Below are 20,322 nucleotides of genomic sequence, written 5' to 3' on the forward strand. Positions count from 1 at the left end.
ATCTACCTACCTACCTACCTACCTACCTACCTACCAACCTACCATGTTTCCCCGAAATAAGACCCTGTCTTATTTTTAAACCCCGAAATAAGCACTTGGCCTTATTTTCAGGGAGGTCTTATTATTTTGGGGCATGTGAAGCAAGACAGGGCTCCTCTTGCCGTCTTACCTGATTTCCAGCTCCGTCACGTTTCTTGCCATTGTGTGCAGGGAAACAAGTTGTACCGTAAAAAAACACTTCTCGCGAGTTCAATCAATTAATTCCAACTTCTCGATTGCCCACCCTTCATTAGGTCTTATTTTCAGGGGAGGGCTTATTTTGGGGAGAGGGCTTATTTTCGGGGGTGCTTATTTTAGCACATGCCCTCAAAATTTAATTATAATTTTAATTATAATAATTTTAATTAGCAATTTTATGATGTTTGTGTGTCTATATTTTTCTTGACTGTACACCGCCTTGAGTCCTACGGGAGAAAGGCGGTATAGAAATATAATAAATAAATAAATAATAAATAAATAAATAAAAGCCCGATTGGGGTTATTATTCAGGGAGGTTTTATTTTCAGGGAAACAGTCTATCTATCTGTCTGTCTGTCTGTCTATCTATCTATATATCTATCTAATCTAGCCATCCATCCATCCATCCATCCAATTTATTTATAGCATAGGTGACATGTTCACAAAATCGCAAATATGCCAGCCAACTACAAAAGATAGGGGATTTCTGTTTCATAGAACTATATTGGGACAGGTTTCATTCTGTTCTTTTTCCATCTACAGCTCCTCTTCCATTAATTAATTTACATGTGGGTCCAACTGGGTAAGGAATACTTGGATGTAGTACAGATACACTGAAGTTGTAGCATTCTATGCCATTTCTTTATGCTATTTGCTATGAGCACAGTGAGCCTCAGAGTGAACTTATACACAATCCGCAGGCCTGTTGCTGAATTGTGTTTCCTTTCCTTTCTCCCAATATTTTAGGAAAATGTCATGCTATTAAATAAGTATTTTTTGCAGAGACATCATTCATATTTTCATTAAGTTCCAGCTTCATGTTGGGAAAGGTAAAATTATTTTACATGTGAAATGACTGTCATGCTGCATAAAGATAATGTAAATGTGGTGAGCGTACACATGCCTTGTGTTTCTATTTGTTAAGACGACAAGGAAAACCAAACTTGACTAAGATCTGCTAGAGACAAGAATGTGCTTAGGAACAGCAGTGTCAATTGCCAGGACCATCTCCATATTCTACAGATCAGCCAAGGCTTTGATAGTTATCACAGTGAGGTGACATGTGAAAGTCCCCCCAAAAAACCATCTGGAGGCATTTGAACCAACCCAAAGAGGTTTATTGCGCCTGCCAGTTGAAAATGTATCAGAGAGTTTTCTGTTTATGACATGAGAGAAACTCCACTTTCAGATCAGAATGTGCTATGCTGAATGCATGGGGCCAAATGTAAATTCCCATCAGTGAAAAATCCATAAACATTATGGTCATGTTGACATCTTGAGTCATTCCTGATTGGCCAATTCCATACTGAAACCCACCAAAGGAGGAAATCTAGGGTAACCCAGGACAACACCAAAGATCCCTCAGCTAGTCGGAAACAGACTTTGTTACACAGCAAACTACAGGTAGTCCTCGACTTACAACAGCTCATTTAGCGACCGTTCAAAGTTACCAAGGCACTGAAAAAAATGACTTATGACTTTTTTTCACACTCACCATCATTGTAGCAACCCCTGGTCATGTGATCAAAATTCAGGCACTTGGCAACTAACTCATATTTATGACCTTTGCAGTGTCCCAGGTTCATGGGATCTCCTTTTGCAACCTTCTGACAAGCAGAGTCAATGGGGAAACCAGATTCACTTAACAACCATATTACTAATTTAACAACTGCCATGATTCGCTTAACAACTGTAGCAAGAACAGTCATCACATGGGGTAAAATTCACTTAACAAATGTCTCACTAAGCATCAGAAATTTTCAGCTTAATTGTGGTCATTGAGGACTACCTGTATATGCTACTTTATCCTGAGTATTTAAAGACAGAGAAAACATAGCAAGAAGCACTTATCAGCTACAGCTTCGAGTTAGTAAGATGGAGCTCCTGCAATTCACAACTCACTTCCCCTCCCTCTATCCTAGATTGTTGGAATATTAGAGTATTCTGATGAAAGAGATGGAAAATGTTAATTCTCCCTCAGTAAGGTAATGCATGCCAGAACAGAGCTTTCAGCCAGATTTAAATTGCTGGTAAAAGATATTTTACCAGCACCTAACCTGGCATTTAAAAAACGGGATGTTTTAGCTGAAAATTCTACTCTCTCTGTCACCTAAACACACTTTCCTATTGCATGAAAGGAAGACCAGCTACTGTATGCTCCCCTTTACAAATGGAAGAAAATACCTGGCGAAATTCCCTAAGGGCAAAGAAAATTTCTGATTCTGCATATTCTTTTCCCCTCATCATGATTAATATCAAACATAAAACATTCCAGGTTATGCAATATTATATGCAATTATGAAGGCATTTGCTTAAATGGTTTAGTGCAGCAACAAGTAAGCGGAAACAGAATGGTGGGATTGCGATGGTTGCTTTTAACATCAGCTTAGATCAGTTTACCTGTTAATAGAAGCTATATTTCCAGTGCCAAAAAAGGCCGTCACTATGAAGAAAACCTGCATCAAGTTGAGGAAAATGCAAGATTGCCAACAAGGCAACTAAGCATAATTGTTCACCGCATTTTTTACAAAAGTTAAAATCTCCTGACTGATCCAGGAACTAACAAGTATATCCATTGCAATTTTCTGTATATTTACTCAAAATTATGACTTATAATATTCATCTGAGAACACCACCCAGAATTGCACTATTAGTGAGATTAATATGCCAGCCAGCTTTCCATAGGCTACTGAACCCATATACATATATGAACAAACAGCAAATCACTGCAGCTCCCCTCTTTTAACTTTGCACAGATATTACATTCTTTGGTTCCTTAAGATGAAATAGTTATTGAGATATTAGTTTATATGTGTGGGAAGAAGAGGAGGAGGGAAGAAGAATTCAAATTTCTTGTGCCTGGAGGCTCCTGCTTATCCATCTAAATAGATATTTGTCTCGATGGTCAATTGCTAATAATTTTAAAAATATTGTTGCCAGCCCATCTCTCTGGATGACTGAGGTTACAGTCCATGGCAAAACTGGTGTACCAATTTCAGCTCACTTCTTTCTAAATTTTAACACTGTATTAGGCCCATATGATTTGAAACAAGTTCAATGGAACTAACAGTAGCTGTAGGATGCAAAGATTCTTAACAAGTGACTATTCCAGTCATTCAGCTTTCACTGTCAAACAGGAAAAGCAAAACCAAACGGCCATCAGGTAGTTTTAGCAAAGGAGAACAGGTCATGTCCAGAATGAGGTCCTGAAGGCCAGGAAGGTTGGGGTCAGATGACCTGATAGTCTTTTGGAAACCTAAAAGCTTGCATAATAATTCATGAGCAAAACATGTCTAAGCTGTTAACTATTGAAAGCTTAATATATAGGCATCTAGAATAATATATATGTAGTTTCATTTATTTATTTATTGGTTGGTTGGTTGGTTCTTGGTTTTTTTCTTCTTCTTTTCTTTTTTTTCTGCCCTCAAATCAGTCTTGATTAAAAAAGAAGAAATAGCTTCTGTAATCTATAAATTTACCAACTTTGTGAGCCTGTTAGATGTGCAAGTTTATTCAAAACTAAAACACTTCCACCTTAGATGAGAAACTTTGAATTTCATTTGAAACTAGATTCTGTACAAAACTGTGAAAATAGAACATTCTGCTGTAATATTCAATTTTGTTAAACTGTTATAATATCTTACAATATTTAATATTTGCTAAGCCTGAAGAACTCATTACATTAGCCTAAATGTTCTATTTTCAAGAATGTTATGGACAATTAATAATGATTAAAAAAGGCAGACAGGTTTTCTGATTAATTCAGAAAACCTAAATGCATGGAAAATAAGATTTTGCATTCTTATGTTTGAAGCTATATGAAGTTAATTGGTAGCTAACACTTTCTAAGTAAGAAATCTATAGATTGATAATACTTAGAAAAAGTCAAAATGCCATTGTCAAATTGTTCTGTGATAGTAATTCAACCATAATCCTAAAATAAATCTATCAGAATAACTTTTAAAACAGCAAATCATTTAGGCAATAACTTCCTAAAAGCAACTGGTTTTTTTTTAATCATCTTCACTGTACTCTGAATATCTTTTTTCCTAAATTAAAGGATACAAAGAAAAAAGCCCTCCTGATGTCATCCACATGAAGTGGTCGAAACTGAGGTGTATCTGTAGCGTAAGAAAAGCTGAGAGCAGCAAGCTACAAAAACAGAAAAAGAGAAATCAATAACATAGCATCAGGTAGGATTGCATTCATATTAAAAGTATATATCCCGGAGATCAAATGAGAAGTTAAAAGGGTGATTTTTCAGTGAATCCAGAAAATCTACATAACACCTCTTCTCCTACAATTTTGTCATATCTCAATTATTATTACAAGAAAGTTACTTTTCAAATACTGGCAACTAGTCAAGTACTTTGGTTGCCTTAAGGAAATAATACTCTGACCTATCCATTGGTTCTCTTGTTTGTTTGTTTGTTTTTCTTTTTCCCAATGTCCTACAAAGTGGCATATTTTCCTAATCCAGAAAAGTTGATTTTGCTTTCTAGAGCAGTGTTGGCAAACCTTTTCGGCATTGACTGCCGAAACAGGAGTGTGTGCGTGCACATGGGGAAGCGCCGGAAACCGGAAGAGCAGTTCTGGTTTCTGATGTGCGCATGCGTGCCGGTCAGCTGGCCTTCTGGTTTCTGGCATGCATGCGCGTGCAAAGACCAGCTGGCCGGCATGCGCGTGCGCGAAGGAAACCAGAAGCGCAACGGGCGACGGCTGGCATGCCCGGAGAAATGGCTCTGTGTGCTACTTCCGGCACGCATGCCATATGTTTGTCATCATTGCTCCAGAGCTTTATGGAGCAAAGATATTGCAGTGCCAAATCCATAGTGAAAGTTAAACTTGTTTTGCTCTGATGGGTTTCTAGCATCTTTTGTCAGCTTCTCTCACATACCCTGGATTCAGAGACTTAAATAAATAGAATCAGAGATAAAGAAAGGACTTTAAAAAGGCCTCTTGTACACTTCCAGTTAACATAGAATCTTCAATGCAGAATGCAATCTACATTGTGCTAATACATCATTGTCCTCTCTGTTTTAATAACTCAAATAATAATAAGTCAAAGAGGCAGATATTAGCAGATTATTATGGAACAAGTTTTCATTATTTTACTTCTAAACTACATACTAAACTACACCCACACGCATAAAATAAGGCTATTCCATCTTTCAACATGATGTCTTTCTTTGTATTTGAAGTTGCCTATCATAGTTTCTTTTCTAAACATATTCAGCTCTTCCAAGCAATCCATAGATTTTTAAATCCCTCAAAGTCTTATCTCCCTCTTTTGAATGTCTCCAGATCTACTGATGTCCTGAAATGTGTTGTAGCACTCAGCATGGTATCCTGGATAGGATTTATGCACACAGCATAATAAAATCATCTATTACTTTCTTATGTTTCAGTTTATTTTTTTTATAAGTGAAATTTATTCTTTTAACAGTGAAACACAGAAAACTTCATCAACAGAAAAAGAAGTACAGCAAATGTGTACAACTGTATAACATATTTAGTATATAGAGAAATTAAAAAATATAGTAATTAAAATAAACTAAAAAAGCAAACTAGTAAATTTTGTAACAGTATAAAATTAATTCAATCCTTAAGCTTATAAATTAAGTATCAACCACAGAGAAACATACTGGTTCATCAATAATATTACCTCTTGTGATTTGGATACTACTGTTCCATCAATATAGCTTAAGACTGCATTTGCTTGCTTAATAGCCATACCATATGGAGAGGACTAGAGACGTGAGGAGAATGGTTTGATTTATATCATTCTTTGCACTGGGAAAAGAATATAGAAACCTGTATGTAGCACTCTAGCACTCATTTTTTACTTCCAGAATAAGGTGGCTGGGGGAAGATGGGAATGAAATTAGGGACAAATAGATACCGTAAGTGATTGCAAGAATTATCATCATTCATTAAACCCTAAGAGGGGGGCCCAAAACGCCAACTTCCCTCAATCTAGTGAATATAATTGCATTAACAACAATGCCTTGCAACCATTAGCGTTCATAAATAAAAATGGAGCCTGGATGTAAAAATACTGCCTGAAGCAGACCAACTGAAGATAGCCTTCAGATGTTTTTCAAAAGAATTCCCATAAGTTCATGAAGACTAGGTTTGTGGCCTGGGACTGGGACTATTTTCAAAACATTCTAATGTTACTAGATCACTTAGCTATGGTTTCCCCTGACTATAACTAGTCAGATTTGCGCTAGTGGAAAACACACTGGCTTTGGGAAATCTGGCCACCTCTTTGGCCACAGCTAATGAGTGTCTGTGAAACCGCTGGACCTCTCTTGTTTGAGCATTCTGTTTTAAAAATATGAGCACTGAAGTGGTTGGGATTCTGTGGCTACATTCCCAGGCTTATGAGTCAGTTGGGATTTTAATTGCTGGGGGGAAAGGATGGCAGCATTTTTTCCTGAGGTGTGTACTGAATCATTTACCTTAGATTTAAACGAAATTCCATACTGTTGGATTGCTTCTTGCTCCATGTCTATCCACACAAACATCAACAAAGCCAACACCAGAGGGAAAAGAGCTTCATACCTATATCAGCACATATTTTGACAGCAAGTAAATATAAAGGAAATGATCGAAGGTACTGACATTATTTCTATCTACACGTAATCATGCTGTTTTATAAGAAATAATAACTAAGGGAGCAAGGTGAAAGCTAGTAGCTGTTCTGAAGAAAAAAAATATTACCAAATCCAAGTATCCAAGATACTTTATATCACATATATTTAAAATAATTGGAAGACATTGTACATCTATGGAATTTGAGCTATTTCCAAGTGTGAAAATGAAAATATACCATACTTCGAACATTTTATCTTATAGGATAAATGAAATAATATATTTGCACAAATGTGACAATATTCAATAAATTCTCACAACTGCATAACCTTCCGCAAACCCAAAGCAAATCTATACATACAGAATACAAGTAAAGATCATCTTGAGTCAAACTAGCCATCATACTAACAAATCTATGGTGTTTCTTTTGGAACATTATGGAACAGTTTGCCGTTGCCTTCTCCCAAGGCAATTTTCCTATTTCCCAGTCTACCCAAGAGGCCTAGAAATCTTGCTGGGCTTCCATCCAAATATTAACCAAGCCATAACCAGCTTAGCTTCCAAGTTCAAACAAAGTGCTGACACCTGTTGCATAGAATCATCAGGACTCAAACTCAATTCAAGGGCAACTTTATTTTTTATAGGAAAAAGGGAGAAAAAATACCCGGTGCTAAGGAGAAGATAAGTTGACATCAGAGAAAGAAGTATGCTCAGCAGCCTCAGGAACAGAAAAGTGGGACTCAGGAGTGGCACTATCAAGGATGAAACTGTAAGAAATAAAATATTAATTGTCAAAAGAAAAATAGTTTAGTATCTCTTTAACAACACCCTAAATTTGGAAGCCATGGATTACCTGTAAACTATTGGCTAGTTGGCATTTGCATTCCTGGAAATTACAGGACTGATACAGAAGAGCAAGAAGAGATCCACTTTCTATACCTTTTGATGAAACTGCATTGCAAATAGTTTATGCTGAGCACAAACAAAACAAGGGCAGTGAGTATAGCCATTCTGAATTTCAATCATGGAGGAGGATCAGGGGTGGGTTTCAGATCCTTTAGCAACGGGTTCACTGTCCCGTTGCTGGGTGGGCGTGGCAATGGCGCACATGGCCTAGTCAGCCACCTGCACTACGGCCAGGGGTGTTTTTGCCCTCCCCAGGTTCCAAAGGCTTTCCTCAAGACTCCAGGAGGGTGAAAACAGCTTCCCCTGGGCTCTGGAGGCCCTCTGGAGGCTGGAAACAGGCCTGTTTCCGGACTTCCGGAGCCTCCGGTAGGCCCATTTTTTGCCCTCCCAGGCCCTCCACGCAGCCCTCTACTTACCTGGAATTATTAACATGTCACGTGGAGACTCAGGGGAGGGGAGGGGTGGGCAGGGCAAGCCAGGAGTGGCATTTGGGGGGTTGCTGAACCCCAGCAATCCTTGGCTAGAGGATCATCCGAACCCTGCCGAACCCCCAGGAGCCCACCCCTGAGGAGGATGCTAAGTTGTGTTCAACATTTTCTTCCTCTTTAAGTGGCATTTGCATTGGGCAATTTGGAAACTAAAAATACAGAGGCCTGCAATATTTGCTTCAAACCAGTGCTCTAATGCCGGACAAAGCACAGAAAAGGAGACAACTTAGAAGATTTTTAAAAAGAGGAGGTATGAATGATCTAGGGTCATAAGACACCTGCCTCTTCTAAGTAGCATGGAAAGAAAACAAAGACCAGGGCGAAGAGATAGCAAAGTGGACTGGAAAGTTCTGTTTTAACGCTTGGAGCTTATATTGTTTTCCCACACGTCAGCTGGTAAGTGAGGAAAGTACAGAGGCAAAACTTTCAAGACCTTTATTCATGTTGGCACATAGCACGGAGAACATCTGATCAGGTTTCCACCAAGCCTCGTATGCAAGATCAATATTCAAAGGGAGATGGGACAGAACCTAAATCAAAGCAGTCAGGTGATGGGAGGTTCCTGACATCAAAAGACTAGGATTGTGCAACTGGAAAGAATCAGATGTCAAAGAGTTCACTCCATTGCTGATTAATTATTTCTCAAGCTTTAGTTACAAAAACAGAGTGAATATTATATTTTCTTAGGTTTGTTATCTACTTTCTTCAGGAGCTCACATCAGCATATGTAGCATTCCCTCTTCTGTTTTTCCTCACAAAATTACCCAGTGAAATAAAATTAGGGTGAGCTGAGTGATTGACCCAAAGTTTTAATTTTAAAAAATTATTTCCTTTAAAACGTAGAAATAAAGAACGACAGAATTCAGAATTCAAACCAAAAAAAGAAGAAGAAAATACAAAGAATAAACACATCACAGATATAGAAAGCAATTTAATTTTAAACACAGTTTTAAATATGATCAGTCCTTCTAGACACAGAATCAATTAATAAGCAAAAGGCAAACACCTCCCACAACCCAAAACTCTGGAGTGGCCCTGTATCCAGTCAGTTTCTATGGCTGGGGTTAGATTAGAACTGAGAGCTGCCCAATTCTAGCCCTTCTTCATTGCCACCACACAACATTTAAGCCAAGATTCTATAATTAATTATAAGGATTGGAATTTATATAATTGCCTTAATTCATACGGACTAGTCAGAAAGAAACCAGGCTTCTGAAAATGAAGATCAGATAAGAAACCACAGCCAATCTCCCTATTTCTGAAGAAAGAACAGCCAAGTCAGATAACATTCTTTCAAGGTAGATTTCAAAAACCACTGGCCACAGTTAGGCCACAATCAGATTGTGCTGCAGCAAATACAGGTAGACCTTGACTTACGACCACAATTGAGCCCAAACTTCCTGTTGCTAAGTGAGACATTTGTTAAGAGAGTTATGCCCCATTTTACGACCTTTCTTACCTCAGTTGTTAAGTGAATCACTGCAGTTGATAAGTTAGTAACTTGGTTGTTAAGTGAATCTGGCTTCCCAATTGACTTTGCTTGTCAGAAGGTCCCAAAATCACATGATCTTGGTACACAGCAATGGTCATAAATATGAACCAGTTGCCAAGCATCTGAATTTTGATCACATGATCATGGGGATGCTGCAAAGGTCGTAACTATGAACAACAGTCATAAGTCACTTTTTTCAGTGCCATTGTAACTTTGAACGGTCACTAAATGCACTGTTACAAGTCGAGGACTACCTGTACCTTAAATATAGAACCCAAACACAATCTTAAAAACAATTAGGAACAACTCATATTTTGTTGCCCATTGCACTAAATAGCTCGCATGCTGATTTTAACTATTTTTTTTTTTCAGCAAGTGTTTCAACTAGCAAAATATTCTGGAAGAAGTTACAGCAAGAAACAATTTAAACCATTTCAGTGGGTGGGGAGTTTCGTTTTTGACTGCAACTTAGAACAGAAGAATACATTAAAATGTGTTTTTGACTAAGTTGTAGGGCCAAAATGAGGAAAAGCTGAAGCTACAGGTAGAACAAGGAAAAGGAAAAGAAAATTGCAATCCCGAGGAATAAGGATCTTGTACTTTAAATGAAATCCGGAATGTATTTGGGTAAGTGTGAGAACAAATCTCACCAGGTCCACCCTGGCTTATAGCTGTTATGAAACTTCTTATGCTTAACATGCCTCTTCTAGGTCTAATCATTCTCCAAATGTCAGATCTGACTCCTAGGAACTGATGGACAAAAGGCAAACATTGGGAAGGGCAGAGAAAACAGCAGCCAGCTTGAAGTGGCAAGAATGAGCTTTCAAAACAAACAAGCCTGGCCTGCAGAGTCTTTATGAAAGATCGGGATTGCCTGCCCTTAACTGGCAACAACAGGCAAAAGCAGAAACATCATGCACTACAATCACATATAAGAACAAGTATCAGCAAGCGCTGGCTTACAAAAACTTGGAAAATCCCCAGTTCAAATTCACATAATTTTCAAGTGCAGGAGGTGGACAGGTGGGAATTGTTAAGACACGGCCTTACGTTGAGGAATGAATGCTTTATTTTTATTAATCATCTTTTGTCGAGGAATGTATGGTTGCTATCAGCATCTGCCTGACTCCATTGCTATATGCAGCACTTAATAGAACGTATTTATAGCATAGTGGATGTGGCTGTCCTGAATCCTGTTATGTTCACAACAACCTTATCTGGAAGATTAGGTGAGAGATTGTGAACTTCATAGCTGAGAAGAGATGGGCACTTATTATGCAACATTAATATATTACTATTTGTAATATAGAGCAGTTCTTTGGAGGTTCATTTTGTCTTAAATTACTATTTTTTTTTCAATCAGTAAATTAAACTGAGGAATTCACACCCCCACTATGCTTCGTTAGCTGCTTTCTCAATTTTTTGCAACTACCATAGTCCCAGGATCAATAACTGTAGCAAACTTAGTCCCTTAATCCACTGCTGTTTATGTTGAACCCCCTCAACACTTAGCAAAATCACTAATTAATGCAATCTCTCATCTACTTCAAAATAAATATTCATCATAGCATGTTAAGTATAAGTATACCGCCTTTGTCCCGAAGGACTCAGGGCAGTGTACAGCCTATTTAAAAACACAAGACAAACATCAATTAAAAATTTAAAATTATTAAATAAATTTGGCTCAATTTAAAACCCCCGATATTTAAAATACCCCAATTTAAAATTATTATGTTGATAGCCCAGCCTGGCGGAACAACAGGGTCTTCAGTGCACAGCGAAATACCCGGAGGTCGGAGATCTTACGTATTTCCGGGGGCAGTTCATTCCACAGGGCTGGGGCTCCCACAGAGAAGGCCCTCCCCCTGGGTGTCGCCAGCCGGCATAACTTGGCTGATGGCACCCTGAGGAGACCCTCTCTGTGGGAGCGAACTGGCCGGTGGGAGGCTATTGGTGGCAGAAGTCGGTCTCGAAGGTACCCGGGTCCTATGCCATGTTAAATCTGCTTATAGTATTATAGGATGCATATGGATTCCTGTACTTATGTAATTACAAATCTTTATCAGAGTACGATCCTTCAGATCATGTTTCTCAATGACAGAACATGTGCAGCAATAGCAGAAAGACCAGCAAACCAGCATTTCTTATATGTAGCTGACAGATCTTTATCCAAAATAATCTCTTGTCGAGAGAGGTAGGCTTACCCAATGTCATCCAGCTGATAACCTGATTTATTATAGGCAATCCTTGTTTGCTCTGAAGACTGCTATGAGTACTGTTCACAATGTATGTTGATGCCACCAGACTCAGCAACTAATAAAAAAATAATCAATAGCTCATCGGAATGGTTTCACTTTATTGCAGTCATTAAAGAATGCTAGCAAGACAAAAAATGGCTATTCGGATTTTCCCAAAGACTAGGCCTTTTTTTCAAAAAAAAAAAAAAAATCTGGAATGTTAGCACTTTTGTAAGAATTATGATCAACTTCAATTGACGATTTAAATAAAAAGAAATTGTGTACGAGAGGGAGGGGTAGAGAAACCTTCAAAACCACCCATTGCTTAAAATGTCATTTGATAATATATTCGTTAAGATATTGTATAACCCCATTGTATTTTGGATATCACCATAAATGCATTCAGGAACTGCCAGAGCAAACTGTTGGTTCATACTTGCATAACTGCATTTCATGCTTGATTTCCTCCAGACTGAATAAATAAGAGAAAAAAGCACTCAGGAGGGAGGCTTTCTACGAAGTTTATTTAAAAGGGTAATTTGTCAATAGGAGTCCATTTCAGAGTTACAGATTAGAGCAGTAATTAGAGGAGGTCATCAAACAAGGGCTATTTGGCATCAAGTTTTATGTTGGTTTATTGAACTTTGCCTGCTGTGTCATCATGTGACAGTTCATAGAAGCCATAATAAGTTGCCAGGCTGCCTGTCATTTTTCCCACTGTACCTATGTGACATACCGTAATTTGGACTTTAAACTTAAATACTAATAAAATGGCATAATGTTCGTATTTTAACTCTATTATAAACAGCGTATGCATGATCCAAAATCAATCTCTCTATACATTAAAGTGTCAAAAAAAAAGGATTGAAATAATTCATTGTTATAAAGCAGTTTCCTCACATAAGAGTAAGAGAACCAAATAAAAGGCACAATAAATTGGCACCAGTTATGCCAACCATAATAGGAAAGTGAAGCCAGTTTCTTAATGTACTTAGAAAGGGCCACAAAATAATGGTACAGAAGCTGGTATGTTTCATCCATAAGGACAAAAAACAACCTTACTGATCTCCCCTAACAAAAAAACAGCTAGTCTCGAGGTAAAACCATTTGATAAGTGACTGTTCAAAGTTACAGTGGCACTGAAAAGAGACTTATGAACATTTTTCACACTTACAGTATGACCCTTGCAACAATCTCATGGTCACATGATCAAAATTCGGGTACTTGGTAACTGGCTCATGTTTATGACGGTTGTAGAGTCCCCTTTTGCAACCTTCTGACGAGCAAAGTCAACGGGGAAGCCAGATTCACTTAACAACCGTGTTACTAATTTAACAACTGCAGTGATTCACTTAACAACTGTGGCAAGAAAGGTTGTGAAAGGGAGCAAAACTCACATAACAACTGTTTCACTTAGTAAAGAAATTTTGGGCTCAATTGTGGTCATCAATCAAGGACTACCTGTATTGGATTTTTATCAAAGGGGTCTTCTGGGGAGATAAGGAGTTCATGTAGGACGCTTTTGGGTTAATCCAAGGCTCTTATAAAGATGAAATTATACGATTCCCAACAAAAAAAAAATGGTACATTTTTGTAATGTTTGTTTTAGGCTAATCTAAGGTGATTAAAGATTAAAGTATATGATTTCCAACAAAAAAAAATAGTATATTTTTGCAATGTTTCAAACCTTTACACAGTGATCCAAATATTGAAATCATATGAGAAAAAAAATTCAATATCTAATTCCAAGACTATAGCAAAACTATACAATGACAATTCTTTATATGTTTTAATCTCGATTAGTTTCTTTCAATTCCTTCATTTATCTTAAATTTACAGTGACATCTACTGGACATGTTTTAATCTTTAAAATAGTGCTAAAACTAGCTCTTAATATTTCTTCTTCCTCAGAAAAGATGTACAGATAATCTTTTAATGTAAGATCATCAATTGTGAGTACTATCATTTTTCAGCCCCTCAATCTATATACACAAACACAAAAAAACACTCCAACACAAATTTGAATGCAAAAATTATTTATGCCAAACTTCAATATATCCTTGATTTAAGACCATAACTGAACCAAAATTTCTGTTGTTAAGTGAGACATTTGCTAAGTGAGTTTTGCTCAATTTTACGACCTTTCTTGCTACAGTTGTTAAATGAATCACTGCAGTTCTTAAATAAATAACCTGGTTGTTAAGTGAATCTGGCTTGACTTTGCTTGTCAGAAGGTCACAAAAGGTGACCACATGGCCCCGGGAAATTGCAACTATCATAAATATGAGTCAGTTGCCAAATATCTGAATTTTGATCATGTGACCATGGGGATGCTGCAATGGTCATAAGTGTGACAAATGGTTTTCCGTGCCGTTGTAACTTTAAATGGTCACCAAATGAACTGTTGTAACTCGAGGACTACCTGTAGTCCTATCTGTAAAAGCTCAATAAAAGGTCCCAGGTTTCTTGGTGTAATTGAGTTAATATCTTCTTTTAAAATTGTTGTGAAACATTATATATTCTTTACTGTTGTAACACCAAAATTTCTGTCTGCTTTATAACTGCTTTCCAGTATTAGCATTCCAGCATTTGGATTCTATGCAACATATATTTGGACAATTTCTATAACATCACCAGAGGAACAATTTCTACCGCTGAATTAAGAATTTATTGTTTCATTAAGCATTCCCCACATGGGATTCAGGAAAAGAAGGAGGAGAAGGAGTTGAGGGATACAGCAAAAGAACACTGAGATAATTTTTTTCTGGACATCCACATCTATTCCCTGGTCCATCATCACATACAACCTAGATATAGCGTCTTAGATGGAACCGCCTTGCTTGCCAGGCTAGCAAATCCCTTTTCCTAGGATTGTTTGACATCAGGTCATAGACGGTTTTGTGAGAAAATTTGTTTATACACCTGGCTCTCCTAGCTAGTGATGCTTCCTTTGGGAGAACCATTTTGGAGGTAACATGTGAGTGAAGGCCACAACCCCAGCAATGTTGTACAAGGGAGTCTGCATGAGTAGATGATGCGAGTTGAGGGCTAGTTTCTCTACTGATTTTATTGATGTTTTGCTTGGTATCTTGAATAATGAGTTTGTTAATTGGTCAGCGTAAATTTTCCTAAACACCCAATCCAACCTGTTTCAAAAGTGATTCTATCTAACACATGGACTGTAGAAGCTCAGTGTGAGAAACTGTGGGGATATTGGAGAATAATAAAAAGAATATTAAACATGAGCAATCAATGTTTAGGGAGGGAATACACTCATAGCTTATCCAAGATATTAAGTCAAAGTGGCAAACACTTGGAGGGGGGAAATGATTCAGGCTGTTCTGAAAGTCTCCATCTTAATGAAGCTACTAGTAAATGAGGGTTGGAAAATTTTCTGGCCGTTTCTAAGATTTTGTATTTACCCCTAATTCTAGCATCATAGTATAACATTATGGTGAAGTGTTCTCCACTTGTCCAAAAGAGTAGTAGTACCTATGAAGGATTCCAGGTCTTAAAAATATCTAGAAAAGTATACGTAGAATTCATTTTGTTGTTTGGAGATGCTGGCATATAACTAGTGAGTTCTGTTTTTTTTAAAAAATGTAAATTTAAAAAATAACTGAAAAGCAGTTGGTTAAAATTGATGCTGACCCAAAAATACACAAAGCTGATTTTTCAAAGCAACGGAAATTATACTTCTCAACAATGCCTATTTATAGAACTTACTTACCTGAAATAGATATATTTTGAGATCTTTATGATGCAAATATTTATTTTTGCTCCTCCGAAAAAATGTCACTAGGTAGGACAAAGCTATCAATATAATTAGCAGGCCAGCTGCTGTTCTGTAAAAGATAAACTATTTGTGAGTGCTTTTCAAAGATGTTTCTGTAGGAATCATTTCATAAAAAAATTAATCACAAAAGTGCAACTATGCAACATGAATAAGACATTAATCTAAGCTCCAGGGAGTCAAAAAGAAGGTTCAAAACTGACAAATCTATTAAGGATGATCTTCTGTCCTATCACAATTCAATATTACTTGGAATTATTTATGTGTAAATTGGGTGGCTATATAAATTTGCTTAATAAATAAATCAAAAATAAATACACCAAGTTTTCAAACTTGCATTTGGTTTATTGCTAGTAGCTGCCCTTAAATGATCAGTTAATTATTTTTGGTAAAAAGGCTAAATCTGTTCCATTGCTGCTGATGCATTTTAAAACTCTGATCATCACTTTTCTAAACCACTGACTCTAAAAAAACATTAAGAAGGTTGGATTTACTTCAGAATGGAGTCTTGGTGCTCATTAAAAAGATCTGTCATTAAGATCCATTATTATATTTATTTATTTGTATCCCACCATTAGGTAAAGGTAAAGGTTCCCCTCGCACATACGTTCTAGTCATTCCCGACTCTAGAGGGGCGGTGCTCATCTCCATTTCAAAGCCGAAGAGCCAGCGCTGTCCGAAGAAGTCTCCGTGGTCATGTGGCCGGCATGACTAAACGCCAAAGGCGCACGGAATGCTGTCACCTTCCCACCAAAGGTGATCCCTATTTTTCTACTTGCATTTTTTACGTTCTTTCGAACTGCTAGGTTGGCAGAACCTGGGACAAATAACGGGTGCTCACCCCATTACACGGCACTAGGGATTCAAACCACTGAACTGCCAACCTTTTGATCGACAAGCTCAGCGTCTTAGCCAATAAGCCACAGCATCCCACAAAATCCCACCATTACCATTTGTAAAAATAACTCAAGGCATTGAACATATCTAACCACCTTCCTCCTCCTATTTTCCCCACAAAAACCCTGTGAATGAATTGAACCGAGAGTGACTAGCCTAAGGTCACCCAGCTGACTTTCACGGCTGGCCAAGGAAATAATAATAATAATAATAATAATAATAATAATAATAATAATAATAATAATAATAATAATAATTTTATTTCTATACCGCCCTTCTCCCGAAGGACTCAGGGCGGTGTACAGCCTATTTAAAAACACAGAAACAAAACAACAGTTAAAATTTAAAATCATTAAATAATTAGGCTCCAATTAAAATCCCAGAAATTTAAAATACCCCAATTTAAAACGTTATGTTAATAGCCCGGCCTGGCGGAACAACAGAGTCTTCAGAGCGCAGCGAAACACTCGGAGGTCGGAGATCTTACGTATTTCCGGGGGCAGTTCATTCCACAGGGCTGGGGCTCCCACAGAGAAGGCCCTCCCCCTGGGTGTCGCCAGCCGACATAACTTGGCCGATGGCACCCTGAGGAGACCCTCTCTGTGGGAGCGGACTGGTCGGTGGGAGGCTATTGGTGGCAGAAGTCGGTCTCGAAGGTACCCGGGTCCTATGCCATGGAGCGCTTTAAAGGTGGTAACCAACACCTTGAATCGCACCCGGAAGACCACTGGGAGCCAGTGCAGCTCGCGCAGGAGGGGTGTCACGTGGGCGCAACGAGTTGCACCCATAACCACCCGCGCGGCCGCATTCTGGACCAGTTGGAGCCTCCGAGTGCTCTTCAAGGGGAGCCCCATGTAGAGAGCATTACAATAGTCCAACCGGGAGGTGACAAGGGCGTGAGTGACCGTGCGCAAGGCGTCCCGATCCAGAAAGGGCTGCAACTGGCGAATCAGGCGAACCTGATAAAAGGCCCCCCTGGCCATGGCCGTCATGTGCTCTTCTAAAGACAGCCGTGCGTCCAGGAGGACACCCAGATTGCGAGCCCTCTCTGTGGGGGGCAAGGATTCACCCCCAATAGTCAGCGATGGCACCTGCTGGCTATATCGGGGCGCCGGAAGCCACAGCCACTCGGTCTTGGAGGGGTTGAGTCTGAGCCTGTTCCTCCCCATCCAGGCCGGCACGGCCTCCAGGCAGCGGGACATCACATCAAGGGCATCGTTGGGGTGGTCTGGGGTGGAGATGTACAGCTGAGTATCGTCAGCGTACAGATGACACTTCACCCCAAAACCACGGATGATCTCACCCAGCGGCTTCACATAAATGTTGAACAGGAGAGGCGAGAGGACTGACCCTTGCGGCACTCCCCATGCGAGATGCCTCGAGGTCGACCTCTGTCCCCCTGCCAACACAAACTGCGAGCGGTCGGAGAGGAAGGAGGAGAACCACCGCAGAACGGTGCCCCCTATTCGTAACCCCCTCAACCGCTGCAGCATGATACCATGGTCGATGGTATCAAAAGCCGCTGAGAGGTCTAATAGGACTAGGACAGAGGAGCAACCCCTGTGGGAGATTCTCATCTCCCACTTTTTAACTTGGTGTTTTAACCACTAGATAATAGATTAAATAATGGAATATCCCTAAAAAGACTTCCATGGTATTTGGAGTTTTAAGTTTCCTGCATCTATTTTACAGGATAATACATGCTTTTCATTTAAGACTGACATCAAGGGTGGTTTTTTTGCTGCTTCATATTTGTTTTTTCTTTTCCATTTCTCTTCCATTTCTATCTGATCCTATTACAGCCTCCTGCTGAAAAAGAACCAAATAAATTGTTCTCTGGTTCAGCATGATACTCATCACTTCTTTACATCTATTCTGAGAACATAAGAGGCCTATGTGTAAACTTCTAGATCCATTTTTGTTCCAATTTTTTAAAAAATTGTTTTTCACTGATATAAGGGAAGCTCAAAAATAAGAGAAAAGGTCTACACCAGGAGTGTCAAACTCGCACCTCGCAGGCCAGATGTTTCATGTGCTGGCCACGCCCACCTCCATTTTAGCGAAGGGGGGAAAGTTGCAATATGTCACGTGATGACAACGTGACGCTGCGAGTTTGGCATCCCTGGTCTACACTATAATTTTTATAGCCTACATAAAGTAGAAATAACCAGCAAATTATAATCTTCAGTTTGAAACAAGAATAGGAATCGGCAGAATTTCTGTTTCAGGAAGAATAAGTTTACAAACCCGCTATTTTAGAATATCTTTCTTTGAAGAAGAGAATGTGAAGCATTCTGATAATGAAGTTCTCATCTGAGAACTTCAAAAAGTTACATCAATAATTACCTCTTTCTCCGCTACCATAATTATGTGACTTTAATTTTGGGTTTCAAGAATAAATTACTTGTATTCCAATAACATATTTCCCTTTTAGAGACAAGAATTAGATGAAATTAGAACATGATTACATGAAAGTGGTAACGTGAAGAAAGCTGATTCATACTTACACTAAAGAGATATTTGATTCTCTTCCTATCACTGGCATCAAGGGGAAGATTGCCAGGAGCAAACACGAGAGAATCCAACTTAGCACTGTTGCCTATGGCAAAAAACAAGTAAGTTACACATACAAATAGAAGTATAATGTTTAAACATTAATGTATCTAGGAAACATTTCAAATAAAGTTATAGAAATTTCTACCTAAAATTGTATGAATTCAAAAAGTACATTTCTGATGTGCATGGGTATATATAAAATTTCAATATTGCTTGAATGAATCACTAAGATAGTGTAGTGTAAAGTGTGGGGCAGGGTATTCGGCAGGCCAGGTAACAAGAGTAAGTGCTCAGCCTTACTACAAAGTGGTCAAAATGTGGAAATAACTGCCATTGATATAGCTATGTGCAAAAAAGGAATGGAGTCATCTACAAAAATATGCTAAACTCTTCCCTACTGACCTGAAATAGAATAATCTCAGAATATCTCTAAGCTATACTGCACTATTAATGATTTCATTGAGTTTAGTTAACAGATAAACAGATTTAGTCCAACCCCACACACAAGTCATTTCTGACAGATGGCAATCCAGTCCCTTCTTGAAAGCCTCCAGTGATGAAGCTCCCACAATGGTTGTCTCAAACTGAATCAAATTTCAGGACACCTGTATATTCTCTTTTTTATTACACTTTTCATTTCATTGTTTTACAGTTCAGATAAAAGCTAACTTGAACTGAACTCAAAAAAAAAAGGCAAAAAGAAAACCAGTATCAGAGCATATTAGTACTTGAATAAGAAATCTTAAATAAATCCCAAGACGATAGGCTAAACTTGGAAGTCAAAACACACATTTGAAAAGGTAGCACTTCTGTCTGTTGTTAAGAAAGTTAACACAGTCACTATGACTGGAGTTTGACTTAAAGAACTCTTTACTTTCCCCTTCAAATAATTTAGGCCGTTGTACAGGTGCTCTTCGATTTACCACTATTCATTTCATAACCATTCAAAATTACAGTAGTGCTGAAACAAGTGACTTATACCCAGTCCTCGCACTTATGACTGTTTCAGCATCCCTGCAGTCACATGATCAAAATTCATACACTTGGCAACTAGCATGCATTTATGATGGTTGCAATGTCCTGCGGTCATATGATTACCATCTGAAATCTTCCCAGGGA

The 20,322-nt window shown here is 38.4% G+C and overlaps 1 protein-coding gene across 5 annotated transcripts in view; it reads right to left on the reverse strand.

The window, feature by feature from the left end:
- The window catches only part of PIGN (phosphatidylinositol glycan anchor biosynthesis class N), a 75,019-nt gene that overhangs the window by 16,176 nt on the left and 38,521 nt on the right, over window positions 1-20,322 (reverse strand). For 4 of the 5 annotated variants that reach the window (XM_034432960.3, XM_087890255.1, XM_087890257.1 and 1 more), the window contains 7 exons: window positions 19,155-19,246; window positions 15,688-15,802; window positions 11,925-12,033; window positions 7,499-7,601; window positions 6,702-6,804; window positions 4,303-4,389; window positions 2,638-2,693 (listed from right to left, as the gene is read on the reverse strand). In XM_034432960.3, coding sequence (XP_034288851.3) covers window positions 2,638-2,693; window positions 4,303-4,389; window positions 6,702-6,804; window positions 7,499-7,601; window positions 11,925-12,033; window positions 15,688-15,802; window positions 19,155-19,246 — 665 coding nt within the window. Of the gene's footprint in view, window positions 1-2,637; window positions 2,694-4,302; window positions 4,390-5,902; window positions 6,031-6,701; window positions 6,805-7,498; window positions 7,602-11,924; window positions 12,034-15,687; window positions 15,803-19,154; window positions 19,247-20,322 lie in introns of those variants that run through there. The other variant, XM_034432961.3, reaches the window with a different exon arrangement.

The sequence above is a fragment of the Pantherophis guttatus genome, chromosome 3 (assembly GCF_059756535.1).
Source record: "Pantherophis guttatus breed Tessera chromosome 3, ASM5975653v1, whole genome shotgun sequence".
Classification (NCBI taxonomy): Eukaryota; Metazoa; Chordata; class Lepidosauria; order Squamata; family Colubridae; genus Pantherophis; species Pantherophis guttatus.